Below are 19,191 nucleotides of genomic sequence, written 5' to 3'. Positions count from 1 at the left end.
CGCCCCGAGTCCTGAGCCATCGCGTCTGCCCCCTGAAACGACCCCTGCTAGCCAGCCCCCAGATGATGCCATGGAGGGCAGGGCCCTAGTACAGGGGAAGCAGGGCAAGCGGAAGGCTCGAGCTCCGCTCCTCCCAGCCGATGCGGAGGCCCCCCAGAAGACCAGGAAGGGGGGCACTGATGCCGAGCCTTCCGCTTTGCCCACGGGTGTGATCCATCCACCGGTGCCGGCTGGGGAAGATGTGGCAGCACCGGAAGCTAGTATCTCCCCTCCACTGGAGTTCCTCCCCTCCGAGGCCCCCAAGGGAGCCCCTCCTGCCCTGGTACCATCTGAAGCCCCTGTGAGCCCCGAGGTGACCGTCGCTTCGGGTGCCAGTGCGGAGAACCCCGGGGTGGTGGAAAGCGATCTCCTGTCCATATATGAGGAGATCGAGGCCCTGGGTCTGACCCCGGTCACCCGGGGGGGGGAGGACGACCCTTTGCCAGCAGTCCTCGATCTGGGCGACCTCACTCCAGCCCCTCTTTCCCCATGCTCCCTCCCCCTGACTGTTGCTTCTGCTCCCACCTCCGAGGAGTCCCTGGACTCTTCCATCCGCAGAAGGTGCCCCGCTGACAGCCACCAAGCCTGTTGAGGCAATGGCCAGTGCCATGCAGCCGGGACCTGAATCACCAGGGGCACCCCTCGTTGGTGTGGAAAAATCGACTTACTTCCCGGGCGGGGGCTTTACAGAAGACAGTCCACCTCCTGATGCCGTGGCTGCCAAACCCACCATAGAGCCTGCGCCCGGCATCGCTGAGAGCCCCCTCCTCACCCCCCCCCAACCCTTGAGCCTGACCGAGAAGTGCCACCGCCCAGTTGCTTAGCTTCTGGAGTTCAGAATCTCGCCTCTGCCCCTACCCCTGTCCCGGACCCTGGCCCTGCCCCGATGCTGACCCTGTCCCAATCCCCTCCATTTCCTGCGATGTTATTGCCGCCCCTGGGGCTTTCTCCTTCCCATTTCCGGTAAATGACCCCCAGGGAGCGGCCTTTGTGTTTCCCTGTCCCGATCCACTAGGGGCTGCTGTCTTCCCTCCGCCGCCCCCTATTGCCCCAGGGTTCGAGGTGGGCCGCGTGGCGCCAGCCCATCGGGCACCCCATCAGGGGTCTGCACCCTGCCTGCCCGTCTCGGTGGGCCACGGGGCTGTGCCAGGGGCCCCGTCAGGGGAAGACCAGGAGACAGTAATCCCACCCCCCCTTGTGCTGCGAGAGGAGCTGCGGGAGTTTTTAGAAGATGTCCGTGGCTCCCGCAACAAGGTACAGCTTGCTCTCCAGCGATGGGGGGACTTTCATCAGGTCCTCCGGGCCGCAAGAGCCTTTATGGGGGAGGGTAAAAGGACCGGGAAGCAGGCTGCCGCAGCCTACCAGCAAGTCCGGGGCTTCCGTGACTCGTTACTCACCTACGGGGTAGGTCACGGTTTGCTGCGGGTCCAATGGGGGCCGCGAGCGTCCCTGCCGGCAAGGATCCCCCCCCAGCCCTCCTCATGGCACTGTTCACCATCGCAACATTGAACACCCGGGGCTGTAGGATGGGTGTCCGCAGGTCCCAGGTGCTCTCCTTCCTTCGGGAGGGGGGGTACTCTGTGGTTTTCCTGCAGGAGACCCATACGGATCCGGCCGCCGAAGACAGCTGGCGGCTGGACTCAGGGGACAGGATCTACTTTAGCCATCTCACAGTTCGTATGGCTGGAGTGGCGACCCTGGTCTCCCCCGACCTACAGCTCGAGGTGGTGTGGCTCGCCGAGGCTGTGCCAGGCCGCCTGCTGCACCTCTGGGTCCATATGGAGGGGCTCATGGTCAACCTCGTTAACGTCTATGCCCTAGCATCAGGCCCGGAGCGGCTACGATTCTATCAGCAGGCGTCCGCGTTCCTCGGCACCTTGGATCCTCATGAGTGCCTGGTCCTGGGCGGGGACTTTAACACCACCCTCGAGGAGCGGGACCGCTCGCGGACCGAGCAGTGCCTGGCTGCCGCGGACGTCCTCCGGGAGATAGTCGAACACCACTCCTTGGTGGACGTCTGGCGCAACCACCACCCGGATGACATTTCCACTTTCACCTTTGTCCGGGTGGAGGCCCATCGGTCGTGCCGCTCCCGGTTGGACCACATTTATTTATCACGCTTCCACCTTTCATGAGCCCACTCCTCCAGCATCTGGCTGGCCCCATTCTCTGACCATCATTTAGCCACCGTGACAGCCTCCCTTCTGCACGGAGAGGCTGGGGCTGGCCTATTGGCATTTCAACAACAGCTTGTTGGAGGATGTGGGCTTCATGACATCCTTCCGGGAGTTCTGGCTGGCCTGGCAAGGGCAGTGGCGTGCCTTTCCCTCGGCACGGCAGTGGTGGGACCTGGGGAAGGTGCGCGCCCAGCTCTTCTGCTGTGACTACACCCGGGGCGCCAGCCGATGGAGGGATGCGGCGATAGAGCAGTTGGGACGGGAGATCTTAGAGCTGGAGAGGCATCTGGCCGCCAGCCCTGAGGATCCGCCCCTCTGCGGAGTGTGCCAGGAGAAGCGGGAGGAGCTCCGGGCCCTCGAGGACCATCGGGCCCGGGGTGCCTTTGTTCGATCCCGCATCCGTCTCCTTCGGGAGATGGATCGCGGTTCCCACTTCTTCTACGCCCTGGAGAAAAAGGGGGGCCAAGAAGCGCATCACCTGTCTTCTGGTAGAAGACGGCACCCCCCTCACGGATCCTGTGGAGATGTGCAGGAGGGCAAGAGCCTTCTACACAAGCCTTTTCTCCCCGGATCTGACCGATCCTAACGCTTGCAGAATGCTCTGGGAGGAGCTCCCTATGGTCAGTGGGGGCGACCGAGACCGGCTGGAGCTGCCTCTCACTCTGGCCGAGTTCACGGAAGCCCTCTGTCGCATGCCCACCAATAAATCTCCGGGCATGGACGGGCTGACCGTGGAGTTCTACCGCGTGTTCTGGGATGTTCTCGGCCCAGACCTAGTCACCGTCTGGGCTGAGTCTTTGCAGAGCGGGGTCCTCCCTCTTTCGTGCAGGCGAGCCGTGCTCACCTTATTGCCAAAGAAGGGGGACCTCCGCACTTTACGAAATTGGTGTCCTGTCTCACTCCTCAGCACAGACTACAAAGTCATAGCAAAAGCCATCTCGCTGTGGCTAGGGTCCGTGCTGGCGGACGTGGTCCACCCAGACCAGACCTACACTGTCCTGGGCTGCAGCATCTTTGACAACCTATATCTGGTCCGGGACCTTTTGGAATTCGGGTGTAGGGATGGTCTGTCGTTCGCCCTCCTGTCCTTGGATTGGGAGAAGACGTTCAACAGGGTGGATCACGGGTATCTCCTGAGCACTGTGTGAGCGTTTGACTTCGGACCCCAGTTTTGGGGTTTTCTCGGGGTGCTGTATGCCTCCGCAGAATGTCTGGTCAGGCTCACCTGGACCCTGACCGAACCGGTCAGCTTCGGGCAAGGAGTACAGCAGGGGTGCCCCCTCTCGGGCCAGTTGTACGCTCTGGCGATCGAGCCCTTCCTCTGTCTCCTCTGCAGGAGGTTGACAGGGTTGGTGCTGCGGGAGCCAGAGCTGCGGCTGGTCCTGTCAGCGTACGCCGCCGACGTGCTCCTCGTGGTCCAGGACCCAGGCGGCTTGGTGCGGGTGGAGGCCTGCCAGGCCATCTATTTGGCAACCTCCTCCACCCGGGTCAGCTGGGTCAAGAGCTCTGGCCTGGTGGTCAGGGACGGCTGGCAGGCGAGCTCCCTCCCACCGGTGCTTCAGGCCATCCGGTGGAGCACAGGTCCGCTGCTCTATCTTGGCATTTACCTTTCTGCTACGCATCCCTCTCCACCGGAGAACTGGCACAATTTAGAGGGCAGGGTGGTAGAGTGGCTCCGGAAACGGACAGGACTACTCCGGTGCCTCTCCCTTCGAGGGAGAGCGCTGGTGCTTAAATCAACTAGTCCTGTCCATGCTCTGGTCCCGGCCCCAGGTTTTCTGGCCAACCTCCGGACATCGATTCTGGAGTTCTTTTGGTCAGGACTGCACTGCGTCCCTGCAGGGGCTCTCCATCTACCCCTGGAGGAGGGAGGTCTGGGCCTGAAGTGTCTGCACACTCAGGTCCATGTCTTCCGCCTCCAGGCCCTGCAGAGGCTCCTTTATGGTGCAGGTAGTGCGGCGCGGAGCATACTGGCGCACACCTTCCTGCGCCGCTTCCGAGGGCTCCGAAACGACCGGCAGCTCCTTTATCTCCATCCGAGAGGTCTTCCGCGAGACCTCTCTGGGCTGTCGGTCTTCTACCAGGACCTCCTCCGGACCTGGAAACTGCTTTCAACGACCAGGTTCGTGGAGGCCACCGAGGGGGCAGATCTCCTCGTGGAGCCCCTGCTACACAACCCCCAGCTTCGCGTGCAGGTGGCAGAGTCCCCCTCGGTGAGCCAGAGGTTGGTCCTGGCAGAAGTCACGAGTCAGAGACCTCCTGGACTACGGCCGGGGAGACTGGCTGGATCCCCTGACGCTTGCTCAGCGCATGGGGCTCTCCAGACCTCGTACTCCCCGGCACATACTTCAGGAGGTGAGGGCCGCTTTGCCACCCGCTGCTCGGGTTTACCTCGACCAGGTCCTGCATGAGGGTGCGCCCCTCCCACCCTCCACCCCTCATCAGGCCCCTGCCCCGTGGACCCAAATGACCTCTCCACCCCTTCACCGTGAGCCGGCTCCACGAGCTGCAGCCGGTCTGCTTCCAGACCGCGCCAAGGAAACATCTATGCACACTCTTGCTCCATACCCTTCACGCCCTCACCCTTGTGTCCCGCCCCGATACAAAATGGCGGGACCTCCTGCCACCTTTGGAGGGTGCGGAGCCCTGGTGGGCCAGCCTATATTCCACCTTGGTCCCGAGGCCTGCCGGGGATATCAGTTGGCGGCTCCTTCACGGAGCCGTGAGCACGAGCGTGTACTTGGCGCGGTTCACCCCTATCCCAGACATCTGCCCCTTTTGCGGCGTGAGGGAAACCCTGGTGCACACATCTGGAGTGTGCCAGGCTGCAGCCCCTATTCCAGCTCCTCACAAATATTTTATTATTCTTTTGGTTGCACTTTTCCCCTCACCTTCTTATTTATACGCTCCCTATCCGCAGCCCCACAAAGTCACAGGATCTCCTGGCCCTAGCTAAAATGGCCATCTATAAAACCAGAGTGAGGAGGTTGGCCGATGGAGTCTCCTGTGACTGTGGGGCCTATTTCCAATCCTCCGTCCGTTCACGTATCCAGGCAGAATTCCTCTGGGCGGCGTCCACTGACTCCCTTGACGCCTTTGAGGAGCAGTGGGCGCTGTCTGGGGTTCTCTACTCGGTGTCCCCGTCCGGTTCTCTTCGTTTGACCCTTTGACCACACTCCTGTCCCTGTTATTTCATTAGTTGTCCCCCGTATTTATTTGGTGTCCAGGTCCTGTGGATCCCCCTCTTAGGCTGGGGGGGGATCCTTTAGCAGTGGGCGGGCTTTGCCCGCCCTCTTCCCGGATCCCAATAGGATCACTTTCCTGTAGCCATCTGGCCTGACCCTGTCGCTATATATATATACACACACACGGTATAAGTTTTAAACAAACAATTTAGCCGTGTACACAGCAATGATTGTGAAGCTTGGTTGAGGTGATGGAATCAGAGAGTGGGATGTTTCCCAGGGAATGCGTTACTGCCAAATGATGAACTAGCACTTGGCTGAGCCCTCAAGGGTTAACACGTTGTTAATGTAGCCTCACACTCTACAAGGCAGCACGAATGGAGGGGAAACAGCATGGCAGAGAGAGACAGAGATGTGTGAGAGAGATGCGCATTGCCCTTTTAAGTACTCAGCCCACTCTAAGTACACTGCCTTTTTAAGTAGATCAGCAAGTTGAGACAGCAGCTGCTGCCAGCAAGCTCCCTCCATCCCGAGCCCTGTCATGTTCCCCTTCTCCCCCACTCTGTGGAGATGGGGGGCAGGAGTAGGGGGAGGATGACACCCTGACATTAGCACCCCTCTTCCCCCAACCCTTGCACAGCAAGCAGGAGGCTCCGGGGAGCAGCTCCAAGGCAGAGGGCAGGAGCAGCACATGGCAGTGGGGGGAGGGACACCTGAACTGCCCAGCAATTGATAGCCTGCTGGGTGGCTGCCGCACAGGGAACTTAAGGGAGCTGATGGGGGGCTGCCAGCCCACCCTGGTTCCAAGCCCCCACCAGCTCGCTCCAACCAGCTGCTCTTTCTGCAAGCAGAGGACAAAGCAGGCAGCTGCCAAGCAATGTTATCAGGGAGCATTGCGCAACTTTAAACAAGCATGTTCTCTAGTTGATCAGCAATGTAAGAACATAAGAATGGCCCTACTGGGTCAGACCAAAGGTCCACCTAGCCCAGTATCCTGTCTTCCAACAGTGGCCAATACCAAGTGCCCCAGAGGGAATGAACAGAACAGGGAATCATCAAGTGATCCATCTCCTGTCATCCACTCCCAGCTTCTGGCAAACAGAGGCTAGGGACACCGTTCCTGTCCATCCTGGCTAATAGCCATTGATGGACCTATCCTCCATGAATTTATCTAGTTCTTTTTTGAACCCCGGTATGGTCTTAGCCTTCACAACATCCTCTAGCAAGGAGTTCTACAGGTTGACTGTGTGTCGTGTGAAGAAATACTTCCTTTGTTTGTTTTAAACCTGCTGCCCATTAATTTCATTTGGTGACCCCTAGAGCTTGTGTTATGAGAAGTAGTAAACAACACTTCTTCTTTATCTACTTTCTCTACACCAGTCATGATTTTATAGACCTCAATCATATCTCCCCTTAGCCGTCTCTTTGCCAAGCTGAGAAGTCCCAGTCTTATTAATCTCTCCTCATACGGAAGCCGTTCCATACCCCTAATCATTTTTGTTACACTAACAAAACGACGTTAACGGGATGACTTTAAGTGAGGAGTACTGTACAAATAAACCAACAAAATTAATTCTGATTACAGCAGCTTTGGTAGAGGGTTCTGCTGGGTTTCATGCCCCTAGACCAGGGGTAGTCAAAAGGTGGACCAAGTTCGAAATCCAGACACTTTTGAGTGGACTGTAAAGGTCAGATGGGCTGAAGCCAAACAGGGCTGGATCCATGGGGAGCAGGGCCTCCCAGTGGCATAGCTAGGTGGAGCGAACATAAAAAAAAAGGTGCCACCCGCTTGTACTCACTGGGCGGCGCTCCGGGTCCTTGGCAGCACCGAAGGCCCCCGCCACCGATACCTGGAGCGAGTGAAGGCCCCTGCTGAGCCGGAGCGCAGGAAGGCCTGTGCTGCCGAAGTACCACCGAGGAGCCGGAGCACGTGAAGGCCCCTGCTGAGCCGGAGCGCAGGAAGGCCCCTACCACCAAAGACCCGGAGCGCCACCAGGTGAGTAAAAATTAAAAAAGGCCCCAATAAATTAAAAAGGCACCACTTGTGCGCAGAGGGGGAGCAGCTGCTCCCGCCTGGCTACGCTACTGGGGCCTCCCCGTCAGGGGCAGGTGGCTGGGCCAGGCTGCGGGGCACAGTGTGTCTCCAGGTGGCTGCTTGGTACAGCTGAAGCCTCACCAGCTCCGTCCTCCACCAGCTGGCAGCAGCAGAGGGATGTAGCGAGTGGGCCATATGGGTGAATGAGCAGGCGCTGGCATCTGGGCTCAGTGAGTGGAGCAGCAGGAGCCCCTCTGGGCGGGGAGCTGGTGGGCGATCTGGGGGCTTGTGGGGAGCTGGGTCACCCAGCCCACCAGGTAAGCGGAGCTGCCACACATCTCTCAACCAGGTCACCTGCCCTACCACAGGGCCTCAGAGCCAGGCCCCGGCTCCCCACCCTGGAGAGGGGGCGAGGCGGGGAAACACTGACTGATGGGCTGGCACTGAGTCCCAGGCCTGCACCAGCCACTCTGACACCATGACACAGAGCAACACTGCCTCCCACCTTGAGAGTGAGGCCCCAGGGGCCCCATCCAGGACTTCCCAAATACTCCCTCCAGCACCCCCCAAATACCCCTCCCAGTACAGAGACCCTCTAGACCCCTCAGGAACTCCCTCCAGTACCCCCCAAATACCACATCCCAGTACACACACACACCCCTGCAACACCCCAAATACCTCCTCCCAATACACATAGCCTTCTTGTACCCCCCACCCCTCGAATCCTCTCCCAGTACACAGACCCTCCAGCATCCACCAGGTAACTCCTCCAGCACACCCAAATTCTCCCTCCCAGTGCACCCACCCCCCTGCACCCCTAAATATCCCCTCTCAGTAAACACCCCTCCAGCACTCCCCAATTACCCCTTCCCAGTACACACACTTCTCCCTCATCTCCCCAAATATTCCCTCTAGCACCCCCAACTGTACTGCCACCTCCCGCTTCCCTTCCGGCCATGTCCTGGGAACTTGAAATATGGTAACCCTAAGCTGGGTGTGGTCAATCAGGGGTATGGGGAAGGGAGCTAGGGGCGGGGGGTAATATGCCTACAATAATTTCATTTGACAAACCAAAGTTAATACTCCTTGTAAACTCAAAACAAATTCAAATTTAAAACCGTTGTCTGAAAATGTTTTAATGCTAATATTTGCATCTGATATTTTATCTATGTACTTTCTCAAAGTCTCAGATCTAATTTATTACATCTTTCCTGGAGATTATTTTTAGGTTATGCAGTGCATTAACAATATAGGCCCTGGCTGTATTACACAGCATTGTATGTGTTGAACAGGGTCACTTGTGGTGTGAAAAATGTTTCTCTGGAGTCTGGACCTTGACTATGCTCTGGCCAAGAAATTTGGACCTTGACAAAAAAAAATTGACTACCCCTGCCCTTGACCCCGATACTCCTGGGGGAATTCTGCTCTATTATGCGTGTGCAGAAGTCATGTGTTCCACAGAATTCTTTTTTTCCAGCAGAAAATACATGTGTCCCAGAAGTGCTGCAGTTCCACCTTTGCCCAGCAGAGGCTGCTGTGGCACCAGAACAGCTAGCAAAGAATTCCCCCAAGAAAAAAAAACCAGGAGGACTTGTGGCACCTTAGAGACTAACAAATTTATTAGAGCATAAGCTTTTGTGGGCTACAGCCCACTTCATCGGATGCATTGAGTGGAACATATAGTAAGAGAATATATAATATATATATATATACACACACACATACAGAGAAGGTGGAATTTGCCATACAAACTGTAAGAGGCTAATTAATTAAGATGAGCTGTTATCAGCAGGAGAAAAAAAACTTTTGTAGTGATGATCAAGATGGCCCATTTAGACAGTTGACAAGAAGGTGTGAGGATACTTAACTTAAGGGAATAGATTCAATATGTGTAATGACCCAGCCACTCCCAGTCTCTATTCAAACCCAAGTTAATGGTATCTAGTTTGCATATTAATTCAAGCTCAGCAGTTTCTCGTTGGAGTCTGTTTTTGAAGCTTTTCTGTTGCAGAATTGCCACCCTTAAGTCTTTTACTGAGTGGCCAGAGAGGTTGAAGTGTTCTCCTACTGGTTTTTGAATGTTATGATTCCTGATGTCAGATTTGTGTCCATTTATTGTTTTGCGTAGAGACTGTCGAGTTTGGCCAACGTACATGGCAGAAGGGCATTGCTGGCACATGATGGTATATATCACATTGGTAGATGTGCAGGTGAACGAGCCCCTGATGGCGTGGCTAATGTGATTAGGTTCTGTGATGGTGTCACTTGAATAAATACGTGGACAGAGTTGGCATCGGGCTTCGTTGCAAGGATAGGTTCCTGGGTTAGTGTTTTTGTTGTGTGGTGTGTGGTTGCTGGAGAGTATTTGCTTCAGGTTGGGGGGCTGTCTGTAAGCAAGGACTGGTCTGTCCCTCAAGAGTAACTCTGAGGAGTCTGGGACAGCCATGGACTGTAACGGGTTACTGGGTCCTCAGCCTATGTGTCAGTATATTGCGCCCATCTGATCATAGCTGGCTTATTTTTCTGTGCAAATAAAGGGAAAAGATGGCGGAAAGTCAGCCTGTTTTCCACTTGCTGCACCTGGACTCAGTTCTGTGTTCTGCTTTCACCAATGAATGGGGATCACCATTGTTCTGAGTAACTGGACATGCTCTGGGTCTTGCTCCTAAAGGATAGCTCTGCAGGGTCTCTTACTAGCAAAGAGAAAAGGAGTACTTGTGGCACCTTAGAGACTAACCAATTTATTTGAGCATAAGCTTTCGGATGAAGTGAGCTGTAGCTCACGAAAGCTTATGCTCAAATAAATTGGTTAGTCTCTAAGGTGCCCCAAGTACTCCTTTTCTTTTTGCGAATACAAACTAACACGGCTGTTACTCTGAAACCTGAATACTAGCAAAGCGAGACCCTTAGGCCATGTCTACACTACAGCCTGTGTCTGCAAAATTTATGTTGCTCCGCGAATATTCCACACATCTCCGAGTGACATAAGTTACACCAACATAAGCGTTTGCATGCACAGCACTATGTCAGCGGGAGAGCTTCTCTCACCAATATAGCTTATGATGCTCGTGGGGGTGGTTTTATTATGCCAGCAGGAGAGATCTCTCCCATCGGCATAAAATGTCTTCACCAGATGCGCTGCAGCAGTGCAGCTATATCAATACAGCTGCGCCACTGCAATGCTGTCCGTGTAGACATGGCCTTAGGGACAGCAAATTGACAAATCCTCTTAAAGTGACTCAGTGGGAGCTTCCAAAAACAGCTCTTCCCAGCTAAGCCAAAACTGTGCTCATGTCTTCTGGTCAGCTGCAGAATCCCATGTCTCCCTGAGTGACTGGCGATGGCTCTTTCCAAGAGCTTTGTTACCCGAACAGCAGTTCCTAAACCCATTGGGCTCATGGGCACCCTGACACAGCATAAGCAAGCAGAGGTTCCGAGGCTTACGGAATGAATCGCCTGAATATCTTCTCTCTCTTAACATCCTAGGTCCTAAACTTTGAAAGGAATCTCTTAAAAGTTCTTCCACGGTCTATAGGGGACCTTGCCCAGCTCCAGACCCTCAATGTGAAAGGTATGGCAAACTTTTCTAAGGCTGGCCACCAGAAGAGCAGCAGTAACAATTTCCCAACTCCTAATTTGCATGTAATTTACATATTTTAAAACCATATTGAACTCTCACACCTGTGGCTCTTGCTTGCCCTTGTATCTTCCTTGTTAGATGATCAGAAACCGTTGCTAGTTCAAGCTCTCCGGCAATGACAAGCAATGGCCCCGCGCCTGCTCAGACCAGCGGTTCTAGGGCAAGAGCAATGACAAGCAATGGCCCCGCGCCTGCTCAGACCAGCGGTTCTGGGGCGAGAGCAGTGACAAGCAATGGCCCCGCGCCTGCTCAGACCAGCAGTTCTAGGGCGAGAGCAGTGACAAGCAATGGCCCCGCGCCTGCTCAGACCAGCAGTTCTAGGGCGAGAGCAAGGGGCACCTGCATTTTAGAGCTCCCCAGTCTGTGTTTCGCCCTCTGGCTGCACTTTGGGCACCCTGGCTTAGATTACACATTCCTTGAATCTCCCAAACATAGAGGGGAGGAGAGAAGGGATCCTGCATCTGTGGAGGGAAATACAGTCAGAGAATGAAAGTAACCTCTTTCTGCCTGGTGACTTTGCCTCTGCATATGCCAGCGATGCTAGACCGGAGGAAGAGGACTGGAGGGCAGGGGAGTGGGAATGCTGTGTATGCTGGGTGGGGTACTAGTGATCTCTCAGGGATGGGGGGATGTAGATCACATGTGCTATTTATCACCTTAACCGGTCATTTCCTCGATTTTGTGTGCTTGTTACTTATGTACAAAGCCCACTGACACTCAACCCTTTGTTAACAAAGTTTTTGTGTGGAAATTTCCTTTGTGTAAATTCAGGCATAAAACTCTTCTCTACTGAGTGCTATGTTTTGGGAGCGCATGAATACAGGTGATTGACATGACAGGAGAAGTCACGCAAACAGAAGATGACTCTTAAATGTTTGAGTGCTGGGGTTGTTTCTCAAACACGTTGACATACCTCTTGCTTCTTGATCTCCTGTGAAATCCCCCTGCGCTGAACCAGGCGCTAGGTCGGTTCAGTTTTCTGCTAGGCTGGTAGAAAGGGCCAGGAAGCAGTAGGATTGGCAGATCTGCTGTAGGCTATTGAAATACTCCCCTTTTTGGTTTAGTTGTGACAATGTTTTTGGTGTGGTGGTGTGGGGGGTGGGAAGAGCTAGACTCTGTGCTGTGAGCCTAGTTCCTGGCAACAAGAGAAATGAAGGGCTATAAATATAGAAAGCTCTCAGGAAACCTGTCTCTGACACTATGTATAGAATCAAGATAATGAGAGAGGTGGGCAGCAGCAAAGGGGTAAGTCAGGTATTGTAACAAGCAGAAGTGGCTGCCTGGAAATAGCTTGCACTAGCCAAACTTTAAGGTAGGCCCACCAGAACTCAGCAGCCAAATAATTCTCCTGGATTTGCCAGGCCTGTATCTCTGCCTTGGCCACAGTGGGCCAGCGTCCCTACAGAGCAGCACAGGCTTAGGAGAACCCACGAGAACACTCTGTTAAAGGGAACATTGTGAAGCAGGAAGGGACCGGAGAGTGTGGGTGCTTAGGTAATCGCTGTGTTCATCTGAAACCCTGTCCTCTTTCCCCTTAGATGCACAGGCCAATAGTCAGTGTCCTTCCCTCCCATTCCATGTCTTTGCAGCGGAGTTAAGATGTTCCAGCACCGTGTGTAGTCCTCTTAGGGTATGTCTACACTGGAAAAAACCCCACGGCAGCAAGTCTCAGTGCCTGGGTCCACTGACTCAGGCTGATGCTGCAGGGCTAAAGCTAGCAGTGTAGATGTTCCCACTCGGGCTGGAGCCTGGACTCTGAGACCCTCCCCGTTGCAGAGATGTACTCACAGACTCAATGTCTCAGAAAGTGTGACTGAGGAAGGAGGTTCTGTGCCTGCTGAACTGCCCAGCACGTTGTAGTGCTTAGCAATAGCTGATCTGGTAAGCCTCAGGCTGGGGCTGTCAGGATAGGCCCTGATGACCTAGCTAGCTGTGGCCAGCTCAGGCATATATCAAAGCATTAGCCATACCAGAGTGTCTGTACAGTTTGTGCAGTTTAATAAACAGGCTGGAACCAAGAGGTCCCGCAAGCCCAAAGACTAGGTCTCTCTATGAACTAGGTAGCTGGCAGGGCTGATTTCACTCAAATGAGCAAGAACAGCAGTTCAACTATTTGGGGGCATCTGTGCCTGCTCCTGGCTTCCTTCCCATCTGTTCCCCATGTGGCCTCGCTATCACATTAGGCTCCTCGCCCCCATTGTGGCTGTTGGCAAGTCTTGTCATTTGTGGCTGTCCACAGTCTCTATGCCCCAGCCTCTCCTCTGCTCTTACCCATGCGGTGACATTCTCACTGCCCCATGCCCTCATCCCATCTGGCTCCTCTCCAGTCTGGACACTGCTGCCAAAATCCCTCTCTCCTAGCTGCTCAGCCCTGGGCCCTTCCCCTCTTGGAATTCCTCGATTGGCTTCCACTTCCCTCCCCTGCCCTGTTCTCCTCCTCCCCTCTCAGGCCCTGACCAGCTCCACCTCTTCCTCCAGCTCCCCTCTTCTTCCCTCCTGCCTTCTGAATTCCCTTTGTGGTTTTACTCCCACTTTCACTTTTGTTCCTTCCATGCAGCCACTTAAGCCTGGAGTCCCTTCCCTCTGCTTAGGGGTCAAGCCCTGCCTCTTTGTGAAGCCCCTTGCACTCAATCCACTGAGTCCTTAACCCGGTACATTTGGGTTCTGGGTTGTAGCTAGTCAGCCTCTTAGGCCATTAACCATCCTCCCAATATCTTTTGTAAGGGGCTGGCTTGTCACATGGTGTTGGCTTCCAGCTGGCTGTGCCCCACTGTTACCTTCCCAGGGAAGCAACTGCTGTAGTGACCCCAGGGATGTTATGGGGCACTGTTAGCGAGCGATCTTGACTATGAGGGAGGAGTCTACATTGGTCTCTGTGTTAAAATGTGCTGAGCCTGCACCAAGTTTTGAGATCCCCTCATGTATGGTACATAATGTAGGGACAAAGTGATTTTTATGCACAGACTAGTGTAATCTCAAGTCAGTGTATTGAAAATACCAAGCTAGCTGGCAGCTGAGGGATTTGCAGTTCAGAGGAGTGAATTCTCTGAAGGATCAGTTTGGGGGGTGGACTAATTTGGGGGGTGGACCTTTTCTCCCTAGGTAATAAGCTGAAGGAGCTGCCTGCTACCCTGGGTGACCTGCGCAGCTTGCGCACCCTTGATGTCAGTGAGAACCTGCTGCGGGAATTGCCCCAGGCGCTGGCTCACATCCGCACACTGGAGGTACGCAACCCCTGCGCACATGTGGCAGTGTTAGGCCCCCGCAACCCAGGCAACTGCAAGGGGCCCCGAGGCAGTGAGGTGACTCTGTTACTTGTCCCTGGTGACAAACACAGTTGCAGCCGAGCTGGAACACACCCTACCTGTGCGGATGATGTCATTTTTCTCAGCAGAATGGCATCCTCTAAGCGCAGGAAATGTGAGATCACGGTGGCTGCGGGTGATGCCTGCTAGTGCAGAAACATTCTGCCATTCAGTTATAGTGGGGTGCAGTGAAAGTATGGCAGTTCAATCTCTAGGGTGAAACCCTCCTTTTCTGCTGCTTTGACCCCCTGGCTTTGAGCCAGCGGGACTCTGTCTGGGTTGTTAGATTGTGAATGAAAGCTGGAGCTCTGTGTGCTTTTTGTTTTGGAGACTCTGACGCTGGATGCTTCGTCCATGACATACCCACCATATGATGTTTGCAATGCTGGCACAGAGTCTATCCAGCAGTTTCTGTGCAAAGGTAAGCAAGGGGAGCAGCCTGTGGATGGGGGTGAAAGGTCAAGGGTCTGCTGCACAGCATACCTGGGGCTAAATGCCAATCAGGTCCTGCCCTGAGTTCCAGGAATGTGTCTGTGAAGGTGTGATGTTCCAGAGGGGGTTGGTACTTCATGGGCTGTACCTGGTACCTCTGGGAGCTCTTGATTGGCATTTTGCTCGTGTGGCAGGTACGTTAGACAGCATGTAAGCCGTAGCTGGCAGACATCCAGAGTATGAGCTACGGGATGGGTATTGACTTCTTAGTGGCTTCTTGAAATTGCTGACCAATTTCTGAAAGGGGCAAGATTGGTCTTGTGGTTAAAGCATAGGAGTGGGAGTGTGATGGCGAACGTGGACCCCACACTGGCCAGGAAAGGGTTAATAAGCTGCTGTGAGCTCAGTCAGCCCTGCTCCACTCCACCTGCAATAGGCGTCAGTCTTGGAGGGAAGGTTACCAGGGGAACAGCACAGCTCAGTGAGGGATGACTGGGACGGAGAACAGGCTTCCAGCTCTCATTCTGAGAAGTGCCTGGCTGGGGCTGCAGACGGCTTGAGAGACAGCTGGCTGCCAGAGCCTTCCTCGGGGAAGGTGCGCCCAATTCAGGACTGTTCTTCTGATTTGCTACTGATGACTTGCCTGCAGTTGCAGAAGCAGGTGGCTGCAGGTATTGCCTTGCCTGAAGGGGGTGACAGCCCGATAAAACATTTTTGCTTTTTTACACCTGCCTGAGGACTCTGTAGCGGTCTATCCTGAGCCCAGGAGAAATCAAGGTGCAGGGAGTCCAGAGAGCTATTCCAGGCTGCATTACTGACTCTGTGTGACTGTGGACAAGCCACAGTCTCTACGTCTTCTGTTTCTCATCCATAAAATTGGGACAATGTGACTTCTCTTCCCCACGGGAGGATGTCAGGCTTATTTCACAAAGGGCTTGGAGGCCCTGGGAGAAGAACAAGGGACTGTATTAAAACACAAACCCTTAAGCCTGCTCGAGGAGAAGAGGGCCAGGGCGGAAGCGTTGCTTGTGTGTGTAAGCTATATAGCCAATATGGGGGGTGCCAGATGGAAGTGCTCAGTCAGACTTTCAGCTGAACTCCCCACGATAAGAGCGATCAGGGTGAGAGTCAGAACTGTAACGTTACTGTAATTCTGACTGGGGGCAATCTCCCCCTCGGCTGATCCCCATGCAGTCCAGTCAAAGTGGATCTGGTGACACTGAGTAGCCTTGTTTGTCCCTAAGGTGAAGGGGATACTAATGCTCCTCCCATCCCAGTGCTTGAGACCATTCATCACAGCCACCATCTTCCCAGGTGAGAACAAAGTCACATCACTCCCTTCAGAGCCTGCTATTGCCAGCTCCTAGCTGGCTTCAGGGATCAACGAGCTCCTTCAGGCACTCTAAGAGGGTGGGGAGTGAGAGACTGTGACTGGAAGCAGAGTCTCCCTGGGCCAGCCCTGACCCATGTGTTGTTGTAACTGGGTGGCTCTGTGTGCTTTGCCTAGAGTCTGGAATCAAATACTGCCCTCCCTCCCAGTATCTGCTTCCGGTCCTGGAAAGTGATGGAGGAGAAACATCAGTGGATGGTGTCAACAGGCATGTGCATAAATACATGGAGGAAGAGAGCGAGTGGCAGGTGAGGATCTCAGCCACATACAGAGCGGAATACCAGCACTTTGCACTTCTGCAACACCTTCCATCTGCAGATTTCCATGCCTTTAGTTCACTAACCGTCAGGATCTCTCACCGCGGGAGATATGGAAGCATCACCCTTACATCCATTGGCTAAACAGAGTCACTCGGGTCATGGAGTGAGTCGATGGCGGAGCCCTGATGCCCTGGCACACAGCTCCATTACCATGGCCCTGCTGCTCAGGGTGTACAAAGCGCCCTAGAAGCCAGTTGCAAAAAGCACATGTTCATGTTAGTATTTTCCTGCACTAACTTCATTTTAGGTCAGCATCTTGAAAGCAAGGAGGCAGGATAGCTAGAGGGATGCACAGAGTGTAATGCGGTGTGTGCCCAGCATTGCAATATTAGGGAATTCTGAGTTTTCTCCAAGGGGCATCAATTAAGGTGCCATATAGGCGACTTTCCTGTTCGAAGGTCAGGCTTTAGAATGAGAATTCCTGCAGCTCCACCTCTGTGGAGTCAGCCCTTGTAAGTCTCAGTTTGATACTGCTTAGCTGCTGATGCCATGTGGCAAGTGTGCTGGGAGAATCTGTTGAGAATCCTTCTCCCATAAGCCATACTGTGTTTTATTTGAACTCTTTCCTCACTTGGGGTATTGTGTGCAGACCAGCATGCCCCACTGCTTGCTTCTCATTTGGGGGCAACATGCCTAATTAGGCCCAGTTTACCACCATGTAAATGCAGAATCACTGCTTGTGGTCAACAGATTTACATGAGAGCAGAACCTGGCCCATCAGCTTCTGTCTCTCACATTTCAAACCCTTCCATGGTAGCTAATTGGCATTGGCTTTAGATGGACCATGGTACTGTAAACTGAGGACCCAGATTTCTAGATATAATATGGGGCATGCAAGGTCAGCCCTGTACAGGGCTGTGTGTAGAAGAGCTTTTTCATTGGACCAGCTTTAGCTATTTGGGTAGGGCTAGATACCTTTTCAGTTACAGGTTCTCTCTGGGAGCTTAGCTGGGAAATCTACTGCTTGAAAGTAGGTTGCTGTAAAACCCTCATATTCATTTATTTTTTCGTAATAAATGAAGAGATTTGTTTGTATTCAGTTTTCCTTCAACAGCATCTAGAATCCCGACATTGCAGCCTTGTCCTAGGGCATGAGAACCCGAAAGTGACAAGCTGCCTGCTCAGCTGCAAGCTGCAGGTTGTACAAATGTAACAATAATGCTAAGCTTCTCTATGGTATATCTGCATTCTTAGGTTGCCAAGCTCTTTACAAAGGGGGGTGAGCCTCGTTATCCCTGGTTTATAGATGAGGAGCTCTGCATGTTCACAGCCCTTGCCCACCTCTTCTGTGGAGTTGGGCTCTTCTGTGACTCAGGGTCTGAATTTCCTTCTTTGCACGAAGTGTAGCTCCTTTCACAGACATGGAGTTTCTCCTGATTTACACCAGTGTGAGAAGAGAATCTGGCCCCGGGGACTGGTGGGGGGAACTGAGGCACCTCCTACAGACTTGGCCCTGAATCTTCAGTGGCCCCAGAGCATACTCCTTTCCACCAGGTTCTGAATCTCCGTGGCACCTGGCTGGGACAGGTGCTTCTCCCAAGTGTGCCTGGGCAGGGGCAGCATGCTCTCAGAACGGCAAATGTGTGTCGAACCGCTTCCTCTTTAATCTTGCTGTCCCTTTAACAGATTGTCAGGCCATGTCTGCGCTACAGCAGCACAAGTATGGTGCCGTAGCTATGCTGCTTCCTCTGACAGTGACGGAAGGGTTTTCTGTCTCTGTTGGTAATCCACACCCCTGAGCGGCAGTAGCTAGGTGGACAGAAGCATTCTGCCATCAACCCAGCTGCATCTACCCCAGGGGTTAGGTCGGTGTAGCTACAGAGCTCACAAGTGTGAAACACTGTAGCTATGTCAACCTAACTTAAGTGTAGACCAGGCCTTAGGCCATGTTGACACTAGAGAGCTTACAGTGGCGCCGCTGTAAAATCTCCAGGGTAGCCGCTCTATAATTAAGCCACCTCCAACAAGCGGTGGTAGCTGTGTTGGTGGGAGAAGCTCTCCTGCCGACATAGGGCTGTCCATACCGGTGCTTACGTCGGTGTAACTTACGTCACTCGTGTGGAGAGTATTCACATCCCTGAGTGACATAAGTTATACCGATGTAAGTGGTAGTGTAGACATAGCTCAGTTGAGGAAGAGGGAATGGAGTGGTCTAACATTACCTACAGAATGTGGTTCCCCTGATTAAATACCTCTTTCCTAACTATTTCATTTACTTTTCAGAACAAATTCTTGGATTATGAGAAGAGGAAGGTAAGGAAGAGTCCCTGCAGCGGCCTTTTCTGGGAGTTCTGAGTGTGCTCGCTTCTCTTTCTGTGTAGTTGAGCAAACTAGCACTGAATGTCTTGAAACCTGGAGCTCTGCAACCCCCCGCTCTCTGAGTGAGAGAGGCATCTGAACACACACACCACATCTGGCTCTGAAGGCAGGAATTCCCTGACACGCATTAGTTGTTTTCCTTTCAGATCAGTTTGTTTTGGCAGCCGTGGCATATTCTTGCGTGAGAAGTCCCAGTTCAGGTTAAGCTTGTGTCCATCTCCATGTGGAAGAAGCAGGGCTGCTTCTAGTGCTTATGCTGTCTGGAGCCCTCCAGACACTTTCTTCACTTCTTTTCTACTCTCTAAGCTTCAGGAGTTTTAGTGCCTGGCTAGATCCAGAACACAGTGTG

At 53.7% G+C, this 19,191-nt stretch overlaps 1 protein-coding gene across 15 annotated transcripts in view; it reads left to right on the top strand.

Annotated features, from left to right (window-relative positions):
- The window catches only part of LRSAM1 (leucine rich repeat and sterile alpha motif containing 1), a 59,211-nt gene that overhangs the window by 22,428 nt on the left and 17,592 nt on the right, over window positions 1-19,191 (top strand). For 12 of the 15 annotated variants that reach the window (XM_037880059.2, XM_037880060.2, XM_043530648.1 and 9 more), the window contains 5 exons: window positions 10,923-11,007; window positions 14,179-14,300; window positions 14,712-14,802; window positions 16,321-16,451; window positions 18,747-18,776. In XM_037880059.2, coding sequence (XP_037735987.1) covers window positions 10,923-11,007; window positions 14,179-14,300; window positions 14,712-14,802; window positions 16,321-16,451; window positions 18,747-18,776 — 459 coding nt within the window. The remainder of the gene's footprint in view (window positions 1-10,922; window positions 11,008-14,178; window positions 14,301-14,711; window positions 14,803-16,320; window positions 16,452-18,746; window positions 18,777-19,191) is intronic. The other 3 variants (XM_043530653.1, XM_043530654.1, XM_043530651.1) reach the window with 1 other exon arrangement.

Source organism: Chelonia mydas, chromosome 16 (genome assembly GCF_015237465.2).
Source record: "Chelonia mydas isolate rCheMyd1 chromosome 16, rCheMyd1.pri.v2, whole genome shotgun sequence".
NCBI classification, from domain to species: domain Eukaryota; kingdom Metazoa; phylum Chordata; order Testudines; family Cheloniidae; genus Chelonia; species Chelonia mydas.
This window is presented reverse-complemented; position numbering and strand designations above follow the sequence as displayed.